This window comes from Erpetoichthys calabaricus, chromosome 3 (assembly GCF_900747795.2).
Source record: "Erpetoichthys calabaricus chromosome 3, fErpCal1.3, whole genome shotgun sequence".
NCBI lineage: Eukaryota > Metazoa > Chordata > Cladistia > Polypteriformes > Polypteridae > Erpetoichthys > Erpetoichthys calabaricus.
Window position 1 is genome coordinate 12,989,857 of NC_041396.2, and position 18,990 is coordinate 13,008,846.

Below are 18,990 nucleotides of genomic sequence, written 5' to 3' on the forward strand. Positions count from 1 at the left end.
ATTTTTTTAAAAAGTTACTCAAGTAAATGTAACGGAGTAAATGTAACTCGTTACTACCCACCTCTGTATATAACCCATACATTATCAGACTTACTTTATTCAATGTAGGGTGTTGAGAGAGTGGAGCCTATCTCAGCAGCTTCTGGTGCAAGGCAGGACCCAACTCCAGATGGGGCATTTGTCCATTGACACACACTCTTGTGCCATACAGAAGACTATTTGTGTCGAAATCCAATGCAATCTGGCGTGTTGCAAAACACCACAGTGTAATGCATATGAACACGGTTTTATAGTGTCATAATTAAAAAAATTAATCAAAGATGCAACGATTTGCATTGGGTGTGACGAGGATGGACAGGATTAGAAATCAGGACATTAGAGGGTCAGATCAGGTTGGACAGTTGGGAGACAATGTCACAGAGGCGAGATTGCGCTGGTTTGGACATGTGTAGAGGAGAGATGCTGGGTATACTGAGAGAAGGGTACTAAGGATAGAGCAGCCAGCCAAGAGGAATAGAGGAAGGCCTAAGAGAAGGTTTATGGATGTGGTGATTGAGTACATGCAGGTGATGGGTATAATAGAACAAGCTGATGAGGACAGAAAGATATGGAAGAAGATGATCCGCTGTGCCATCCCCTCACAGGAGCAGACGAAAGAAGAAGAATTAAAAACATTAATCAAATGATTGATTTGATCATTTGCTCACTGCGTCGCATAGTTTTCATGTCAGTTTAAAATGCAATACAAAAGCGTATTATGTTTGAACTCATGCCCGTAGGTCAGGTGTCATAACTAAAAGCTGTCACACACATGCGAATAGGAGTCAACTAAAGGGCCTGAATAATTGAAATTCCATGTCCAACCAGGGAGGCGGCGGGGTGCACTAACTGTCTTTCTCGATCCCTTGCAGACCATTCTCAGGAAATCCCATAGGGTTCTGCCACCTTCGATGACATCACTTCCGCTTTCCCGGCGCCGTTGATGATGTCACTTCCACTTTCGGCTCCAAAAGCATCACTTCCTACACTGGCCTTTAAAGCCGCCATCTTTTTTTTTTTTTTTTTATTTTATTTATTAATTTTATTGTAATCATTCCATACAAATAGATCAATTTATAACAAAAAAAAAAAATTGAAGACAAATCAAACCCCACCCCTTTAAAGCCGCCAACTTGAATCAATATTGCAGTTCTGTTTTGGACTCAGTCGAGTGAACAACTCACAACCTTTTTGCAGCCAAGGCATATTATACGGGTGGCTGCCCCAAACCTTTATGATGTCTAAGTGTTGTTCTTGTCACAAAGCAGAGCACAGCTCTGGTGGCAGTTATGCAATGTGGAGGACGGCTGGGGTCCTTACCCGGCTGGGACACCCCTGTAATGGAAGGACCGGGGCATTTTCATGGCAGTAATAGGTTGAGGTCGAGCGACTTTTTTGATCTTGGACCCGGGAGTGCTTCTGGTGCCAGGGTGTTAAACTCCCCCATTGCAATGGAAGTGCAATAAAGTATTCCACTGCATCCCCTAGTGGCCCCCGCGGAACCTGACAAGACTGCCCTATGGGACTCCAGTTCTCAGTTTCTCATGCTCTGTGGGTGTCTGTACAGGTAGTGTCACCCAGGGATGCTGCCACCTAGTGTATCAGCGGGGCAAAATGCCTTGAGCATGAAAAAGGTGCTATATAAATAAAATGTATTATTATTATTTATTATTATTATTATGATGTATTCCTGATAGGTTTTCTCACCCTGTTCTTGCATCATACATGCCTCCCAGCCAGGTATTCTTCATTGCCCACCAGGGCCAATGCATGGGCACGCTGGCCAGTTGCCCAGGGGCATAACGAGCATACAGGCTCCATGCTATTCTATGTATGTTGTGATTTGCTGTCAATAAATAAATACTACACTATACTAAATTATAAATATTTGTTATTGTGTTACAAGTGGACATTGGTTTAGTATCACGGTCCCCTCTGCAACCTCATGTGCAGTTATGTGTACAGATCTCACGCACTACATCACGTAAAAGCCTATATGTTAACGTCATTTCAACTCAATTCTCTGCAAAGAAATTTCGCAAATGTTTGCATTGAACACTGGGTTAATAATCAATAATTCATTGTAATTTCATACTGTGCCATCTCCAGCTGTATGGTTTACCAATTGAATATCATTTATAGATGGGCGGCACGGTGGCGCAGTGGGTAGCGCTGCTGCCTCGCAGTTGGGGACCTGGGTTTGCTTCCCGGGTCCTCCCTGTGTGGAGTTTGCATGTTCTCCCCATGTCTGTGTGGGTTTCCTCCCGGCGCTCCGGTTTTCTCCCACAGTCCAAAGACATGCTGGTTAGGTGGATTGGCGATTCTAAATTGGCCCTAGTGTGTGCTTGGTGTGTGGGTGTGTTTGTGTGTGTCCTGCGGTGGGTTGGCACCCTGCCCGGGACTGGTTCCTGCCTTGTGCCCAGTGTTGTCTGGGATTGGCTCCAGCAGACCCCCGTGACCCTGTGTTCAGATTCAGCGGGTTGGAAAATGGATGGATGGATATTATTTATAAGTTGAAATTTTGGTGTTTTTCAAGGCTTATGTTCTGTCGTTCAAACGTTTGTGTTGATTAATCTTTGCTGTGCAACATGTTCTTTAAACTTTAAACACCGATTTTGTTGGAAGTACCAATACAATGAATATACATTTAATCTTATTGACCATTTCCATTTTTATTCTTGTGAGTGGTTGTGTAGGTAGGGGTGCCAGTGCACTGCTTTGCCTGAAGGGGGCCTATAATGCTGTTAAGACGGCCCTGTTGCCCACTCCCGGCTGGGTTATTTACCCACATGTGCCATCCATCACAGGATGTAACACCGAGAGAATTTTTAAAAAAATATTTTTTCCTATTTATTGTAGAAGTCAATGTTCCTAGTATTATTTTGTGTCCAACTGAAATATACATGACTCATTCTATTATATCCCTAGGCCAGGGGTCTCCAACCATTTTTCCCCCCAAGAGCTAATTTTACGAAATGAAAATGGCCAAGATTGATTTATTCTTCCATCCATCCATTATCCAGCCCGCTACATCGTAACTTCAGGGTCACGGGGGTCTGTTGCAGCCAATCCCAGCCAGCACAGGGCACAAGGCAGGAAACAAACCCTGGGCAGGGCGCCAGCCCACTGCAGGGCACACACACCAAGCACACATTAGGGACAATTTCAGATCACCAATGCACCTAACCTGCGTGTCTTTGGACTGTGGGAGGAAACCCACGAAGACACGGGGAGAACATGCATACTCAACACAGTGAGGACCCGGGAAGCAAACCCAGATCTAACGTTTATTCTCATAGCTTATTTCAACCCAAACAAACTGAATACGCTTAGTTTTGCCTGAACATTTACAAAATGTTGGTGTCCACAACTCACATTTTGCATTAAAACATCACAAAAAATATTGAGTTCACCTGCAAGTGCATTTTATATGTCTGTATTCATTTTCTACTGTATCTCACACTATTGAAGTAATACAGGAGAAAGTAGGGTGAAATGACACCTTTTATTGGCTAACTCAGCGGTTCTCAAAATCTGGGGCTTGCCCCCCCCCTAGGGGAAGTAACAAAAAAGGGGGCGCGAAGATGTGAAAAAAAGCAAACAAGAATCAAAAATATGAAAAATACATGTATTGAAACCAAAACAAATTAACTTAAACTACATTCGGATACTAGAAAAATAAATATACAGTTAGATAAATGTCGATAAAAGTTAAGTAGGTATAATAAAATATGCATCTATGATATATCATTAATTAAAAAAGAACAAATTGGTATTAGTTAGGGGGGGCCTGATTTAAACTGTTATGAAAACTCAGGTCCATCCATCCATCCTCTTCCACTTATCCGAGGTCGGGTCACGGGTGCAGCAGCTTGAGCAGAGATGCCCAGACTTCCCTCTCCCCGGCCACTTCTTCTAGCTCTTCCGGGAGAATCCCAATGCATTCCCAGGCCAGTCGAGAGACATAGTCCCTCCAGCGTGTCCTGGGTCTTCCCTGAGGCCTCCTCCTGGTTGGATGTGCCCAGAACACCTCACCAGGGAGGCGTCCAGGAGGCATCCTGATCAGATGCCGAGCCACCTCATCTGACTCCTCTCGATGCAGAGGAGCAGCGGCTCTACTCTGAGCCCCTCCTGGATGACTGAGCTTCTCACCCTATCTTTAAGGGAGAGCCCAGACACCCTGCGGAGGAAACTCATTTCAGCCGCTTGTATTCGCGATCTCGTTCTTTCGGTCATTACCCATAGCTGACCTTAGGTGAGGGTAGGAACATAGATCGACTGGTAAATTGAGAGCTTCGTCTTGCTGCTCAGCTCCTTTTTCACCACGACAGACCGATGCAGAGCCCGCATCACTGCGGACGCCGCACTGATCCGCCTGTCGTTCTCACGTTCCATTCTTCCCTCACTCGTGAACAAGATCCCGAGATACTTGAACTCCTCCACTTGGGGCAGGATCTCGCTACCAACCCTGAGAGGGCACTCCACCCTTTTCCGGCTGAGGACCATGGTCTCGGATTTGGAGGTGCTGATTCTCATCCCAGCCGCTTCACACTCGGCTGCGAACCGATCCAGAGAGAGCTGAAGATCATGGCCTGATGAAGCAAACAGGACAACATCATCTGCAAAAATCCTGAGTCCACCAAACCAGACCCCCTCAACGCCCTGGCTGTGCCTAGAAATTCTGTCCATAAAAGTTATGAACAGAATCGGTGACAAAGGGCAGCCCTGGCGGAGTCCAACTCTCACTGGAAACGGGTTCGACTTACTGCCGGCAATGCGGACCAAGCTCTGGCAACGATCGTACAGGGACCGAACAGCCCTTATCAGGGGGGCCGGTACCCCATACTCTCGGAGTACCCCCCACAGGATTCCCCGAGGGACACGGTCGAATGCCTTTTCCAAGTCCACAAAACACATGTAGACTGGTTGGGCAAACTCCCATGCACCCTCCAGGACTCTGCTAAGGGTGTAGAGCTGGTCCACTGTTCCGCGACCAGGACGAAAACCACACTGTTCCTCCTGAATCCGGGGCTCGACTATCCAACGGATCCTCCTCTCCAGGACCCCCGAATAGACTTTTCCAGGGAGGCTGAGGAGTGTGATCCCTCTGTAGTTGGAACACACCCTCCGGTCCCCTTTCTTAAAGAGGGGGACCACCACCCTGGTCTGCCAATCCAGAGGCACCGATGTCCATGCGATGTTGCAGAGGCGTGTCAACGAAGACAGTCCTACAACATCCAGAGCCTTGATGAACTCCGGGCGTATCTCATCCACCCCCGGGGCCCTGCCACCAAGGAGTTTTTTGACCACCTCGGTGACCTCAGTCCCAGAGATGGGGGAGCCCACCTCTGAGTCCCCAGGCTCTGCTTCCTCATTACAAGGCATGTTAGTGGGATTGAGGAGGTCTTCGAAATACTCCCCCCCACCGACCCACACTCAGGTCGCAAATACTTAAAGGTTGAGAAACACTGGGCTAATTAAATAGATTACAAATGCAAGCTTTCGAGGCAGCTAAGGCCCCTTCATCAGGACGCTTACCCACATCATCAATAAACATGGAGCACAAGATCTGTATTGTTAATCTTTCTTCCAACACAAAAATGAGATGTCAGTACTCAAATCAGACTCTGCAGTGATATGGAATAATTTTTCAGAAAGCTCAGACTTAAAGAATTCTTCCATAATAAGGAGGACAATAATACACAGGAAGCAAGCATGAGCCGATACAATAATTCCACCAAAAATCCCACATGGACACCAAAACCCGGAAGAAACCCCACGCTGGACAGATACATAGACAGCTTCCGACGGCGGGTCAAAACTGGGATCCTGGACCGAGAGCAGAACCAGGTATACAATATCAGTTTACAAGAAAAGCAAGCCATACATTCACTAAGGGAAAACACAGAGATCATCGTCAAAGCAGCTGATAAAGGGGGTGCCTTAGTAATCACAAACACATCTGATTATAGAAAAGAGGCACAGAGGCAGCTTTCTAATACCACTTATTACTGCAAACTACAGGAGGACCCCACTGATGTTTACATGAAAAGTTACATGAAGGGGCCTTAGCTGCCTTGAAAACTTGCATTTGTAATCTATTTAGTTAGCCAATAAAAGGTGTCATGTCACCCTACTGTCTCCTGTATCAGTCTATGGCTAACACGGTACAACACTCTACTGCTATTGAATTAAAACACGAATGCCGTCAATTCAAAACAACGCAATTCCAAATCCACAGATCTGATTTCTTCATTTGTCATTTTGTCACATGTCACTGTGTCACTTTATTCACAGGTCCAGTCACATGTGTGATGTGATTTTAGTCAGTCAGATTACTCAACAAGAGAGGCAGTGTCTGGTGGAGTGGAGCTACTGAGGTTCACTCTCCTGGAGTCATTTAAATGTTCGTCTGTCAGTCTTGTTCTGAACTTTGATTTCATGACATTCACGTCAGACTCACAGAGGTATGGAGACCCAAACAAAGCAGAGATTTTCAGAGCTGCTCGGTGAAGATTCTTATAGTTATCTGGCTCCAAAAATGCTGAGAATGCTGCTGAGACTTTAACTGCACATTATTTTGAAGGTTTACTAATAGATAATATATGAAATCCAACGTCTGTCTGTATGTCTGTCTACTTTTCACGAGAGGAATACTTCACGGATTTAGATCGGGTTTTTTTCTATAATTTGCTTGAACATTCCAGTTGATTTTGCAAGTTCTCTCATTTCGTTATGTCTCATAGATCACTTGCGGTACCGATTTATTAGCGTGAATCCTAGAAACACGCAGCAGGCCGAGGGGGGCGGGACCCTCACTCACTCATTTGCCAGCTTTGGGGCGTGGTCCTTAACTCCGCTTAGCTAGTGAACGAGAGAACAATTGAATTCAACTTTGTTTGATATTTAAAATAAAGTGTTACTTTATTTTGTGGATATTCTCCTAAGTGTATGCCACATTGAAAAGATAGATTGCAATTCAGATTGTGGATCGTGATTTTGTGTTAAAGGGATCGTGATATGATTTTTTGGAAAGATCACCCTCCCCTAATTTGACTAATTGAATTTTCATATTTATGTAGGATTCAGTGTTCAGAAGCCATGAAGAAGGCTAACAGAATGTCAGGTTATATAGCGCCTTGATGTGTGCAATACAAGTCATAGGAGGTTCTCCTCAAACTTTATAACACACTGACGAGACCTCATCTGGAGTCCTGTGTGCAGTTTTGGTCTCCAGGCTACAAAAAGGGCATAACAGCACTAGAGAAGGTCTGAAGAGCGACTGGGCTGATTAGAGGGCTACAGGGGATGAGTTATGAGGAAAGATTAACCCCTTAACCGCTCTCTGACGGATATATCCGACATCGTAGCTTTATTGCTGACGCCTTACTGCCGGAATTATCCGGCACATTTGCCTGTGGTTATGTGAATGCCTGGCGCGTAGTATAACTGACAGTTTGGCGTGGGTATTATTACTACGTTGTATTTCGACAACTCTGCGCTTGTATTGGCCGATCACGTGATGTGATTCGAAAGTGAAAGCTGTGAATATGGTGAAACGTAAACTGACTTCAAGTGAGGTTTTGCAGGCGATTTTGGACAATAATTCTGATCATGATTGTAGCAGTTCTGAAGAAGATTTTAGCGCCAATGACGAGCAGCAACGTGCGCTGCATGATACTGTAAATGACGACGCATCGGATGATGGCGATGAGTGGGTGTATCCCCAGCATCTCAACTGGACTGCTGCCCGAGGTGAACTACCTTTTCTGCATCCGTTTGAGGCAACGTGTGGATTTACTGTTGATGTAAACAATTACACTGCTGAGCAGTTTTATGAGCTGTTTGTGTCACCTGATTTGATCAGACATTTTGCTCATCAGACAAATCTGTATGCAGCACAGTTTATTGAGAAAAATCCCAATTTACCTCCACATTCCCGTGTTCGTGCTTGGGTAGACACTGATGAAAACGAAATGAAAAAATTCATTGGGATTTTGATGTTGATGGGAATAATCAGAAAACCAGATATTGAGATGTACTGGTCTACAGATCCTATGTATGCAACACCTATTTTTGCAGGTATCATGACACGTAACCGATTCTCTTTGCTGCTGAAATTCTTTCATTTGAATGACAACAGAAACGAGCCAGATAAGAAAGATCCAAACCGCGACCGCTTGTTCAAACTACGTCCTTTGATTGACCATTTATTTGAAACATTTCAGTTGCCCTACATGCCAGGACCGTCAGTTACAGTTGATGAAAGTTTATTGTTGTGGAAGCCTGAGAAAAGGTACATTTTGTGTTTTATTATGTGTTTGCCCATTTCTAGAACTTGCACAACATTTAGTGGTCAATACTGCTTGAATAAATGTAAAAAATGTAAAAAAAATGTAAAAAAGTAAAAAAACGAAAATTGTTCAGATTTCGCCTGGCGTGGGGAATATTTAGGGAGTTGGCGGTTAAAGGGTTAAAAGAGCTGAGCCTTTATAGTTTAAGAAAAAGAAGATTAAGAGGAGACCTGAGTGAAGTGTTTAAAATGATGATGTGAATTAGTCCAGTGGATTGAGACGGTGACATTAAAATGAGTTCATCAAAATGGATTTAGGAGTCGTAATGGACTCTAAGCTATTGACTTCCAGGCAGTGTTCAGAAGCCATTAAGAAGGCTAACAGAATGTCAGGTTATATAGCGCCTTGATGTGCACAGTACAAGTCACAGGAGGTTCTGCTCAGTCTTTATAACACACTGGTGAGACCTCATCTGGAGTACTGGGTGCAGTTTTGGTCTCCAAGCAACAAAAAGGACATAACCAGCACTAGAGAAGGTCCAGAGAAGAGCGACTAGGCTGGCAGATGAAATTTAATGTCAGTAAATGTAAAGTAAATGTAGGAAGTAAGAATGTTAGATTTGAATACACGATGGGAGGTCTGAAACCTGAAAGCACACCTTATGAGAAGGATTTAGGAGTCGTAATGGACTCTAAGCTATCGACTTCCAGACAGTGTTCAGAAGCCATTAAGAAGGCTAGCAGAATGTCAGGTTATATAGCGCCTTGACGTGTGCAGCACAAGTCACAGGAGGTTCTGCTCAAACTTTATAACACACTGGTGAGGCCTCATCTGGAGTACTGGGTGCAGTTTTCGTCTCCAGGCTACAAAAAGGACATAACAGCACTAGAAATGGTCCAGAGAAGAGCGACGAGGCTGATTAGAGGGCTACAGGGGATGAGTTATGAGGAAAGATTAAAAGAGCTGAGCCTTTTTAAGAGATTAAGACCTGACTGAAGTGTTTAAAATGATGAAGGGAATTAGTCCAGTGGATTGAGACGGTGACTTTAAAATGAGTTCATCAAGAACACGGGGACAGAGTTGGAAACTTGTTAAGGAGAAATTTCATACAAACATTATGAAGTTTTTCTTGACATAAAGAATGATAGACACTTGGAATAAGCGACCAAGTAGTGTGGTGGACAGTAAGACTTTAGGGACTTTCAAAACTCGACTTGATGTTTTTTTGGAAGAAATAAGTGAACAGGACTGGCGAGCTTTGTTGGGCTGAATGGCCTGAACTCATCTAGAGTGTTCTAATGTTCTAATTAACCCTTTGGGGTAGCTCGCGAGCGACGTGTTGGAGACCCCTGCCCTGGGCAGTACAAAAACTTGTGCTACAGGAATGATCTCTTTAAATGTAATTTATGCTTTAATCATCTGGTTAAACATGTAGACTGCATAGTTGTTAAAATATACAAACTGACTATAATAAAAGTTAAAGAATTTGTTATTCTAAAATACATAAAGAACATGTCATTAATTTTAAAAAGTGCCCTTTATGCTTAATACTAAACCATTTGAAACACTACAGTCCGCAGCCTTCATATGTGAGAGGAGAAGCAGCACATCATGTCAATGGGGTAAAATAAAGGAACCAGTATGTTGGCACCCAAAGGATTCACAGTCAGAAGGGTCTGATTTTGGTCCATATGCCCCTTAGAGGGTACATGATAGGAATTTCTGAACCTGGGGATGTCTAATAGATAGACGATTGTGACAAGTGTGCTTAAATAGCTTCAATATGACCCATTAAAAGAACTTGTACAATATAAAAATAACAATACATCTAGCAGGATAGGCTCCAGCACCGCCCCATGACTTGGTTTAGGGGTAATAAAATGCCTGGCTGACTAAAAGGGTAACACAAAATGATCTTGACATCCGTCTGTCATACTGGAAGCTAAAATAATCAAGAACTTAATGGAAGGGGCTGATTCGTGGGCACCCCTTTTTGCCTGAGCTGAATACTGCCAGGGTGGTGGGTTTAAACATAACGTGTATTAAGGATTGCATCAGATTTTTTAATACCTCAAATGCTTCCACCCCCAACTATGAAGATTTCAAAGTGGTTGCCTTGTCTAGAAATGTCAAAGCGGCGTCATGCATGAAATACTCTTTTCAACATTTCCCACAGCAGGTATCTAAAAGTTCTAAACAGGAAACTGTTTTGTTACACACGGCGGTACCTCACATCTGACATCTGATGAAGAAACACGAGCGAGTAGGAATAGATATAAACTGGCATGGCTCTACCTAAGTTTCAGTTTTATTACTGGGCAGCAAACATACAAACCATAAGAACCTGGACATGGACACAAATAGATGAACAGACACAGGCTTGGTCTTCATTAGAAATAAAATCCTGCAGCACTTCTTTATATTCCTTGCGTTGTGCCCCAATAAATACAAGTCATCATACAATATACTGACAACCCAATTGTGCTTCACTCACTCAGAATATGGAACCAATGTAGGAAGGATTTTAAGATAGAGAAGCTTTTATCTGTGGCACATCTACAAGATAACCACCTTTTTCCACCCTCTAAAACATAAACAGTTTTTAATGTCTGGAAAACATTTGGGTTTAAATCACTTAGAGATCTGTACATAAAGAGCATCCTATGAACAATTACACACCAAATTTAACTTTCCAGCAACACATTTCTTTCACTGCCTTCAAATTAGAAACTTTGTTAAACAGAATCTGCCCAATTTGAATGTGAATGTGATGTGTATCAATGTGAATTTAATAAAGTATCTATCTATCTATCTATCTATCTATCTATCTATCTATCTATCTATCTATCTATCTATCTATCTATCTATCTATCTATCTATCTATCTATCTATCTATTATATAGTGCCTTTCAATAATCTATCTATCTATCTATCTATCTATCTATCTATCTATCTATCTATCTATCTATCTATCTATCTATCTATCTATCTATCTATCTATCTATCTATCTATTATATAGTGCCTTTCATATCTATCTATCTATCTATCTATCTATCTATCTATCTATCTATCTATCTATCTATAGTGCATTTCATTATCTATCTATCTATCTATCTATCTATCTATCTATCTATCTATCTATCTATCTATCTATCTATCTATTATATAGTGCCTTTCATATCTATCTATCTATCTATCTATCTATCTATCTATCTATCTATCTATCTATCTATCTATCTATCTATCTATCTATCTATCTATCTATCTATCTGTTATATAGTGCTTTTCAATAATCTATCTATCTATCTATCTATTATATAGTGCCTTTCATATCTATCTATCTATCTATCTATCTATCTATCTATCTATCTATCTATCTATCTATCTATCTATCTATCTATCTATCTGTTATATAGTGCTTTTCAATAATCTATCTATCTATCTATCTATTATATAGTGCCTTTCATATCTATCTATCTATCTATCTATCTATCTATCTATCTATCTATCTATCTATCTATCTATTATATAGTGCCTTTCATATCTATCTATCTATCTATCTATCTATCTATCTATCTATCTATCTATCTATCTATCTATCTATCTATCTATTATATAGTGCCTTTCATATCTATCTATCTATCTATCTATCTATCTATCTATCTATCTATCTATCTATCTATCTATCTATCTATCTATCTATTATATAGTGCCTTTCATATCTATCTATCTATCTATCTATCTATCTATCTATCTATCTATCTATCTATCTATCTATCTATCTATCTATCTATCTATCTATCTATCTATCTATCTATCTATCTATCTATTATATAGTGCCTTTCAATAATCTATCTATCTATCTATCTATCTATCTATCTATCTATCTATCTATCTATCTATCTATCTATCTATTATATAGTGCCTTTCAATAATCTATCTATCTATCTATCTATCTATCTATCTATCTATCTATCTATCTATCTATCTATCTATCTATCTATCTATCTATAGTGTATTTCATTATCTATCTATCTATCTATCTATTATATAGTGCCTTTCATATCTATCTATCTATCTATCTATCTATCTATCTATCTATCTATCTATCTATCTATCTATCTATCTATCTATCTATCTATCTATCTATCTATTATATAGTGCCTTTCATATCTATCTATCTATCTATCTATCTATCTATCTATCTATCTATCTATCTATCTATCTATCTATCTATCTATCTATTATATAGTGCCTTTCATTATCTATCTATCTATCTATTATATAGTGCCTTTCATATCTATCTATCTATCTATCTATCTATTATATAGTGCCTTTCATATCTATCTATCTATCTATCTATCTATCTATCTATCTATCTATCTATCTATCTATCTATCTATCTATCTATTTTATAGTGCCTTTCATATCTATCTATCTATCTATCTATCTATCTATCTATCTATCTATCTATCTATCTATCTATCTATCTATCTATCTATCTATTATATAGTGCCTTTCATATCTATCTATCTATCTATCTATCTATCTATCTATCTATCTATCTATCTATCTATCTATCTATCTATTTTATAGTGCCTTTCATATCTATCTATCTATCTATCTATCTATCTATCTATCTATCTATCTATCTATCTATCTATCTATCTATCTATCTATCTATTATATAGTGCCTTTCATATCTATCTATCTATCTATCTATCTATCTATCTATCTATCTATCTATCTATCTATCTATCTATCTATTATATAGTGCCTTTCATTATCTATCTATCTATCTATCTATCTATCTATCTATCTATCTATCTATCTATCTATCTATCTATCTATCTATCTATTATATAGTGCCTTTCATATCTATCTATCTATCTATCTATCTATCTATCTATCTATCTATCTATCTATCTATCTATCTATTTTATAGTGCCTTTCATATCTATCTATCTATCTATCTATCTATCTATCTATCTATCTATCTATCTATCTATCTATCTATCTATCTATCTATCTATTATATAGTGCCTTTCATATCTATCTATCTATCTATCTATCTATCTATCTATCTATCTATCTATCTATCTATCTATCTATTTTATAGTGCCTTTCATATCTATCTATCTATCTATCTATCTATCTATCTATCTATCTATCTATCTATCTATCTATCTATCTATCTATCTATCTATCTATCTATTATATAGTGCCTTTCATATCTATCTATCTATCTATCTATCTATCTATCTATCTATCTATCTATCTATCTATCTATTTTATAGTGCCTTTCATATCTATCTATCTATCTATCTATCTATCTATCTATTATATAGTGCCTTTCATATCTATCTATCTATCTATCTATCTATCTATCTATCTATCTATCTATCTATCTATCTATCTATCTATCTATCTATCTATCTATCTATCTATCTATTTTATAGTGCCTTTCATATCTATCTATCTATCTATCTATCTATCTATCTATCTATCTATCTATCTATCTATCTATCTATCTATCTATCTATCTATCTATTATATAGTGCCTTTCATATCTATCTATCTATCTATCTATCTATCTATCTATCTATCTATCTATCTATCTATCTATCTATCTATCTATCTATCTATCTATCTATTATATAGTGCCTTTCATATCTATCTATCTATCTATCTATCTATCTATCTATCTATCTATCTATCTATCTATCTATCTATCTATCTATCTATCTATCTATCTATCTATCTATCTATTTTATAGTGCCTTTCATATCTATCTATCTATCTATCTATCTATCTATCTATCTATCTATCTATCTATCTATCTATCTATCTATCTATCTATCTATCTATCTATCTATCTATCTATCTATCTATTTTCCTCACCTCCCACCTCAATCTGTGCTAGAAAAAATATTGCTCAGTTTCAAGGACTCAGACAGCATTTCTGTAATATAGAAAACCATTTTACAGTCCCTGCCTTTCAAAGATCCCAGAGTACAATGGGAGAAGGATCTCTCACTCAACATTATCAGAAAAGGAGTGGAAGGCAGCAATGCAGAGAATTCACTTGAGCCCCATATGCACAAAGCATACAATTATTTAAGTTAAAATTATATATCGAGCACATCTCTCTCATTTGAAATGTTTCCAGGGCAAGAGCCGAGCTGTGAACGTTGCAATCAGGCTCCAGCCTCACTGGGTCACATGTTTTGGGCCTGCACCAAATTAGCAACATTCTGGTTGAAAATCTTTAAATTCCTATCAGACAGCCTTGCGATCCCAAACCCTCCTAATCCACTAACAGCTGTGTTTGGGGGGCTCACAGAGGGGCTTAAAGTGGAGAAGGACTAATAAACTGTAACGGCCTTCACTTCACTATTAGCACACAGACTTATCTTGCTCAGCTGGAAGAATCCTAACTCTCCTATTTTAAGTCAGTGGGTAACTGATGTTTTATATTATTTGAAATTGGAAAAAATCTAATTCTCACTTAGAGGATCTGTGCAGAAATTTTTCAAAACTTGGCAGGATCTGATCGATAATATTTTAGAATAAGCTCTTAAAGCACCGAGGAAAGAGATTCTCTCCCCATTTCTTTTTGTTCTCCATTTATCTTTATTCACTTATTAATTATTCTATTTACTTATTTTTACTAGCTTTAAATTTTATTCTGCTGCCCATGCTCTCTTTCTCAGGGGTGGGGGTTGATTTGTTTTGAATCCTATTTTTGTAAAATTGATCTATTTGTATGGAACGATTGCAATAAAATGAATAAAATATAATTTAAAAAAATTGATCTAAACTGCACAAAAAAATAAACGGTACACTTTGAAAGCACATCAGATCTCAATGGGAAAAAAAATCCAGCTGGCTATCTCTACTGAAATGGACTGATATGGTGATGTGTGAGGAATGAAAGGATGGAAATGAAAAGGATCAACATAGAGAGAGAGAGGGCTGAATTCAAAGACACCCCGAAAATCAAAGGGAACAAAATGATGTGGCAGGCAGGCAGGCAGGCGAGTCCATTTGGCCGAAATTTAATGTCAGCAACTCCAAATTGTACTCACAAGTTTGTATGGTCCCACCCCCCCCCCACCCCACACCTGCCAATGTCCTAATGAGACGACATATGGAGTCCAGGGGGATCTCCTCCCAGATCTGGACCAGAGCATCACTGAGATCCTGGACAGGCTGAGGCGTCAGATGGACCGAAACAAAATGTCCCACCCAGAGGTGTTCTATTTGTTTGAGGTCAGGTGAGCGAGCGTGGAGGGGGGCAGTCAATGGTATCAGTTCCTTCATCCTCTCGCTACATGAAGCCGGGCATTGTCGTGCACCAGAAGGAACCCAGGAGCCACTGCACCAGCATAGGGTCTGACAATGGGTCCAAGGTGTTCATCCCGATACCTAATAGCAGACAAGGTGCCGTTGTGTAGCCTGTAGGGGTCTGTGAGTCCCTCCATGGATATGCCTCCCCAGACTGACCACCACTGACCCACCACCATACCGGTCATGCTGAATGATGTTACAGGCAGCATAACGTTATCCTCGGATTCTCCAGACCCTTTCACGTCTGTCACATGTGCTCAGGGTGAACCTGCTCTCATCTGTGAAAAGCACAGGGCACCAGTGGTGGACCTGCCAAATCTGGTATTCTATGGCAAATGCCAGTCGAGCTCCATGGTGCCCACTAGAGGACGTCGGGCCCTCAGGCCACCCTCAAGAAGTCTGTTTCTGATTGTTTGGTCAGAGACATTCACACCAGTGGCCTGCCTGCCTGCTGGAGGTCATTTTGTAGGCTCTGGTGGTGTTCATCCTGTTCCTCCTTCCCCAAAGGAGCAGATACCGGTGGGTCCTGCTGATGGGTTAAGGACCTTCTACAAGGGGCCCGGTCCAGCTCTCCTAGAATAACTGCCTGTCTGTCTCCTGGAATCTCCTCCATGCCCTTGAGACTGTACTGGGAGACACAAGCAAACCTTCTGGCAATGACAGGCACGTATTAATGCGCCATCCTGGAGAAGTTGGACTACCTGTACCACCTCTGTAGGGTCCAGGTATGGCCTCATGCTACCAGTAGTGACACTGACCGTAGCCAAATTCAAAACAAGTGACAAAACAGATGAGGAGGGAAAAATGTCAGTGGCCTCCCTCCACCTGTAAAACCATTCATTCCTGTTTTGGGGGTCGTCTCATTGTTGCCCCTCTACTGTCCCTGTTGTTCATTTCATTAAATTGATGAACAAGCCCTTCTGCTACTTATCTGAGCAGATCAATAGCCCACGAGTGTCATTGACTTGATGCTTGATTTTTTTGTGAGTATACTTTTTTAAATAAAGACATAATAAAAATGTTTAGGACATGAACAAAGTTGCCAAAAATGGAAGGCAGTGTACTCACTCTTCTAGAACTTTCAGATTATCTCCTTTGCTGAAGGCCAAGTCGTGTTCGTTGACAGGGTCGTAGTCGTGAAGCGCAATGACCACATTCTTCTCTGCAAAAGGAGGAAAAATAAAATGAGAAACACGCACAAACTAAAAGACGCTATATCGTTTTTTGCATATTCTATTCTCTTGCAGCCTTCTGCTAAAATCAGCTCAATTAATTTTTCCCTCATCAAGCATCACTCAATATCTCAAAGTGACACAGTAAAATCGGGACTTGAGAAAATTTGTGGTAATAAGATAAAAATCAAAAACTGCCATCTCACATTGACGTAAGTATTCAGACCCCTTGCTTTGCCTCAGGGGCATCCCATTCTATTGATGATCACTGAGATGTTTCTACACCTTCTTGGGAGTCCAGCTGTGGTCCAATTGATTGATTAGGAAAGGAACCCACCAGGCCATACATAGACGGCCCCACAGCTGAGCAAAAACAAAGCCATGAGGTCAAAGGAAACTTGCAATACAGGCCCCTCGGGCAAAGCAGCGCACTGGGACCCCCTAACTTACACAACCACTCAGCAAGTCACAACATACATAGGTTAGTATGGGGTTCCTATGCTTGTGGGGCCCCCAGCAAGTGCCCAGCGTACCCATGCGTTAAGACTGACTGCGGAGCTTAGAGACAGGACTGTGCCAAGGTGCAGATCTGGGGAAGGCTACAAGAAAATCTCTGCAGCAACAAAAGTTCCCAACAGCATAGAGGCCTTCATAACTCTTAAATGGGAGAAATTTGGAGGAAATGGAAGAAACAATAGTGACTCTTCCTAGAACTGGCCACCCAGCTAGACTGAGCAATCCTGAGAGAAAGGGGCCTTAGTAAGAGAGGTGACCAGGAACCCATTGATCATTCTGGTTAAGCTCCAGAGAAACTTACAGAAGGACAAGTGACACTGCAACAAAACTCCTCCAACTTGGACGTTATGACAGTGTGAACAGACGAAACTTCACCTCAGGAAAAGTGTCAAGAAAATCCATTTAGAGTTTACAAAAAGGCACAAAAAGAAGTTTCAGACTGTGAGAAGGAAGATTTGTCTACTCTGATGAAACCAAGATATGCATCTGGAGGAAATCAGGCTCTGCTCATCACCTGTGTGATACCACTGAACAGCGAAGCATGGAGGTGGGCAGCATTATGGGGTACGACTGGGGACTTGTCAGGATTGAGGGAAAGCTGAACAGAGCAAAGCACAGAGTTGTCCTTAAAGAAAACCTGCTGCAGAGCCCACTGGACCTCAGGCTCGGACTACATATACAGTAGCTGTAGCCAACACTCCTACAAATATAACATTATTAGTGAGAGCAGAGCTACAGCACAGGACACTGGCATAAGTGAACCAAAATCTCGGAGAGAGAAACCTCTAGGGTGACATACTCAAAGTACAGCGTTAAGGCACCTGGTCTGGGTGACTGCCATATTGTCACAGGGGTCAGCAGCTGAGAAAAATAGCAGCGGGCACCCATTATGGTGACTGGCACAGATGTACAGTAGCTCAGGTCTGAAGGCAAACGTTATGTCATAACACAAGACATACTTATGTAAATCCTATGTGTGTGTGTGTGTGTGTATAGTGCCTTTCATATCTATCTATCTATTATATAGTGCCTTTCATATCTATCTATCTATCTATCTATCTATCTATCTATCTATCTATCTATCTATCTATCTATCTATCATATAGTGCCTTTCATATCTATCTATCTATCTATCTATCTATCTATCTATCTATCTATCTATCTATCATATAGTGCCTTTCATATCTATCTATCTATCTATCTATCTATCTATCTATCTATCTATCTATCTATCTATCTATCTATCTATCTATCTATCTATCTATCATATAGTGCCTTTCATATATATCTATCTATCATATAGTGCCTTTCATATCTATCTATTATATAGTGCCTTTCCTATCTATCTATCTATCTATCTATCTATCTATCTATCTATCTATCTATCTATCTATCTATCTATCTATCATATAGTGCCTTTCATATCTATCTATCTATTATATAGTGCCTTTCATATCTATCTATCTATCATATTCAGTAATCCCTCGCTATATCGCGCTTCGCCCTTCGCGGCTTCACTCCATCGCGGATTTTATATGTAAGCATATTTAATTATATATCGCGGATTTTTCGCTGCTTCGCGGGTTTCTGAGGACAATGGGTCTTTTAATTTCTGGTA

At 40.4% G+C, this 18,990-nt stretch overlaps 1 protein-coding gene across 1 annotated transcript in view; it reads right to left on the bottom strand.

Moving 5' to 3' along the window:
* The window catches only part of blk (BLK proto-oncogene, Src family tyrosine kinase), a 244,730-nt gene that overhangs the window by 86,019 nt on the left and 139,721 nt on the right, over positions 1-18,990 (bottom strand). The window contains exon 5 of the mRNA XM_051924437.1: positions 16,753-16,846. Coding sequence (XP_051780397.1) covers positions 16,753-16,846 — 94 coding nt within the window. The remainder of the gene's footprint in view (positions 1-16,752; positions 16,847-18,990) is intronic.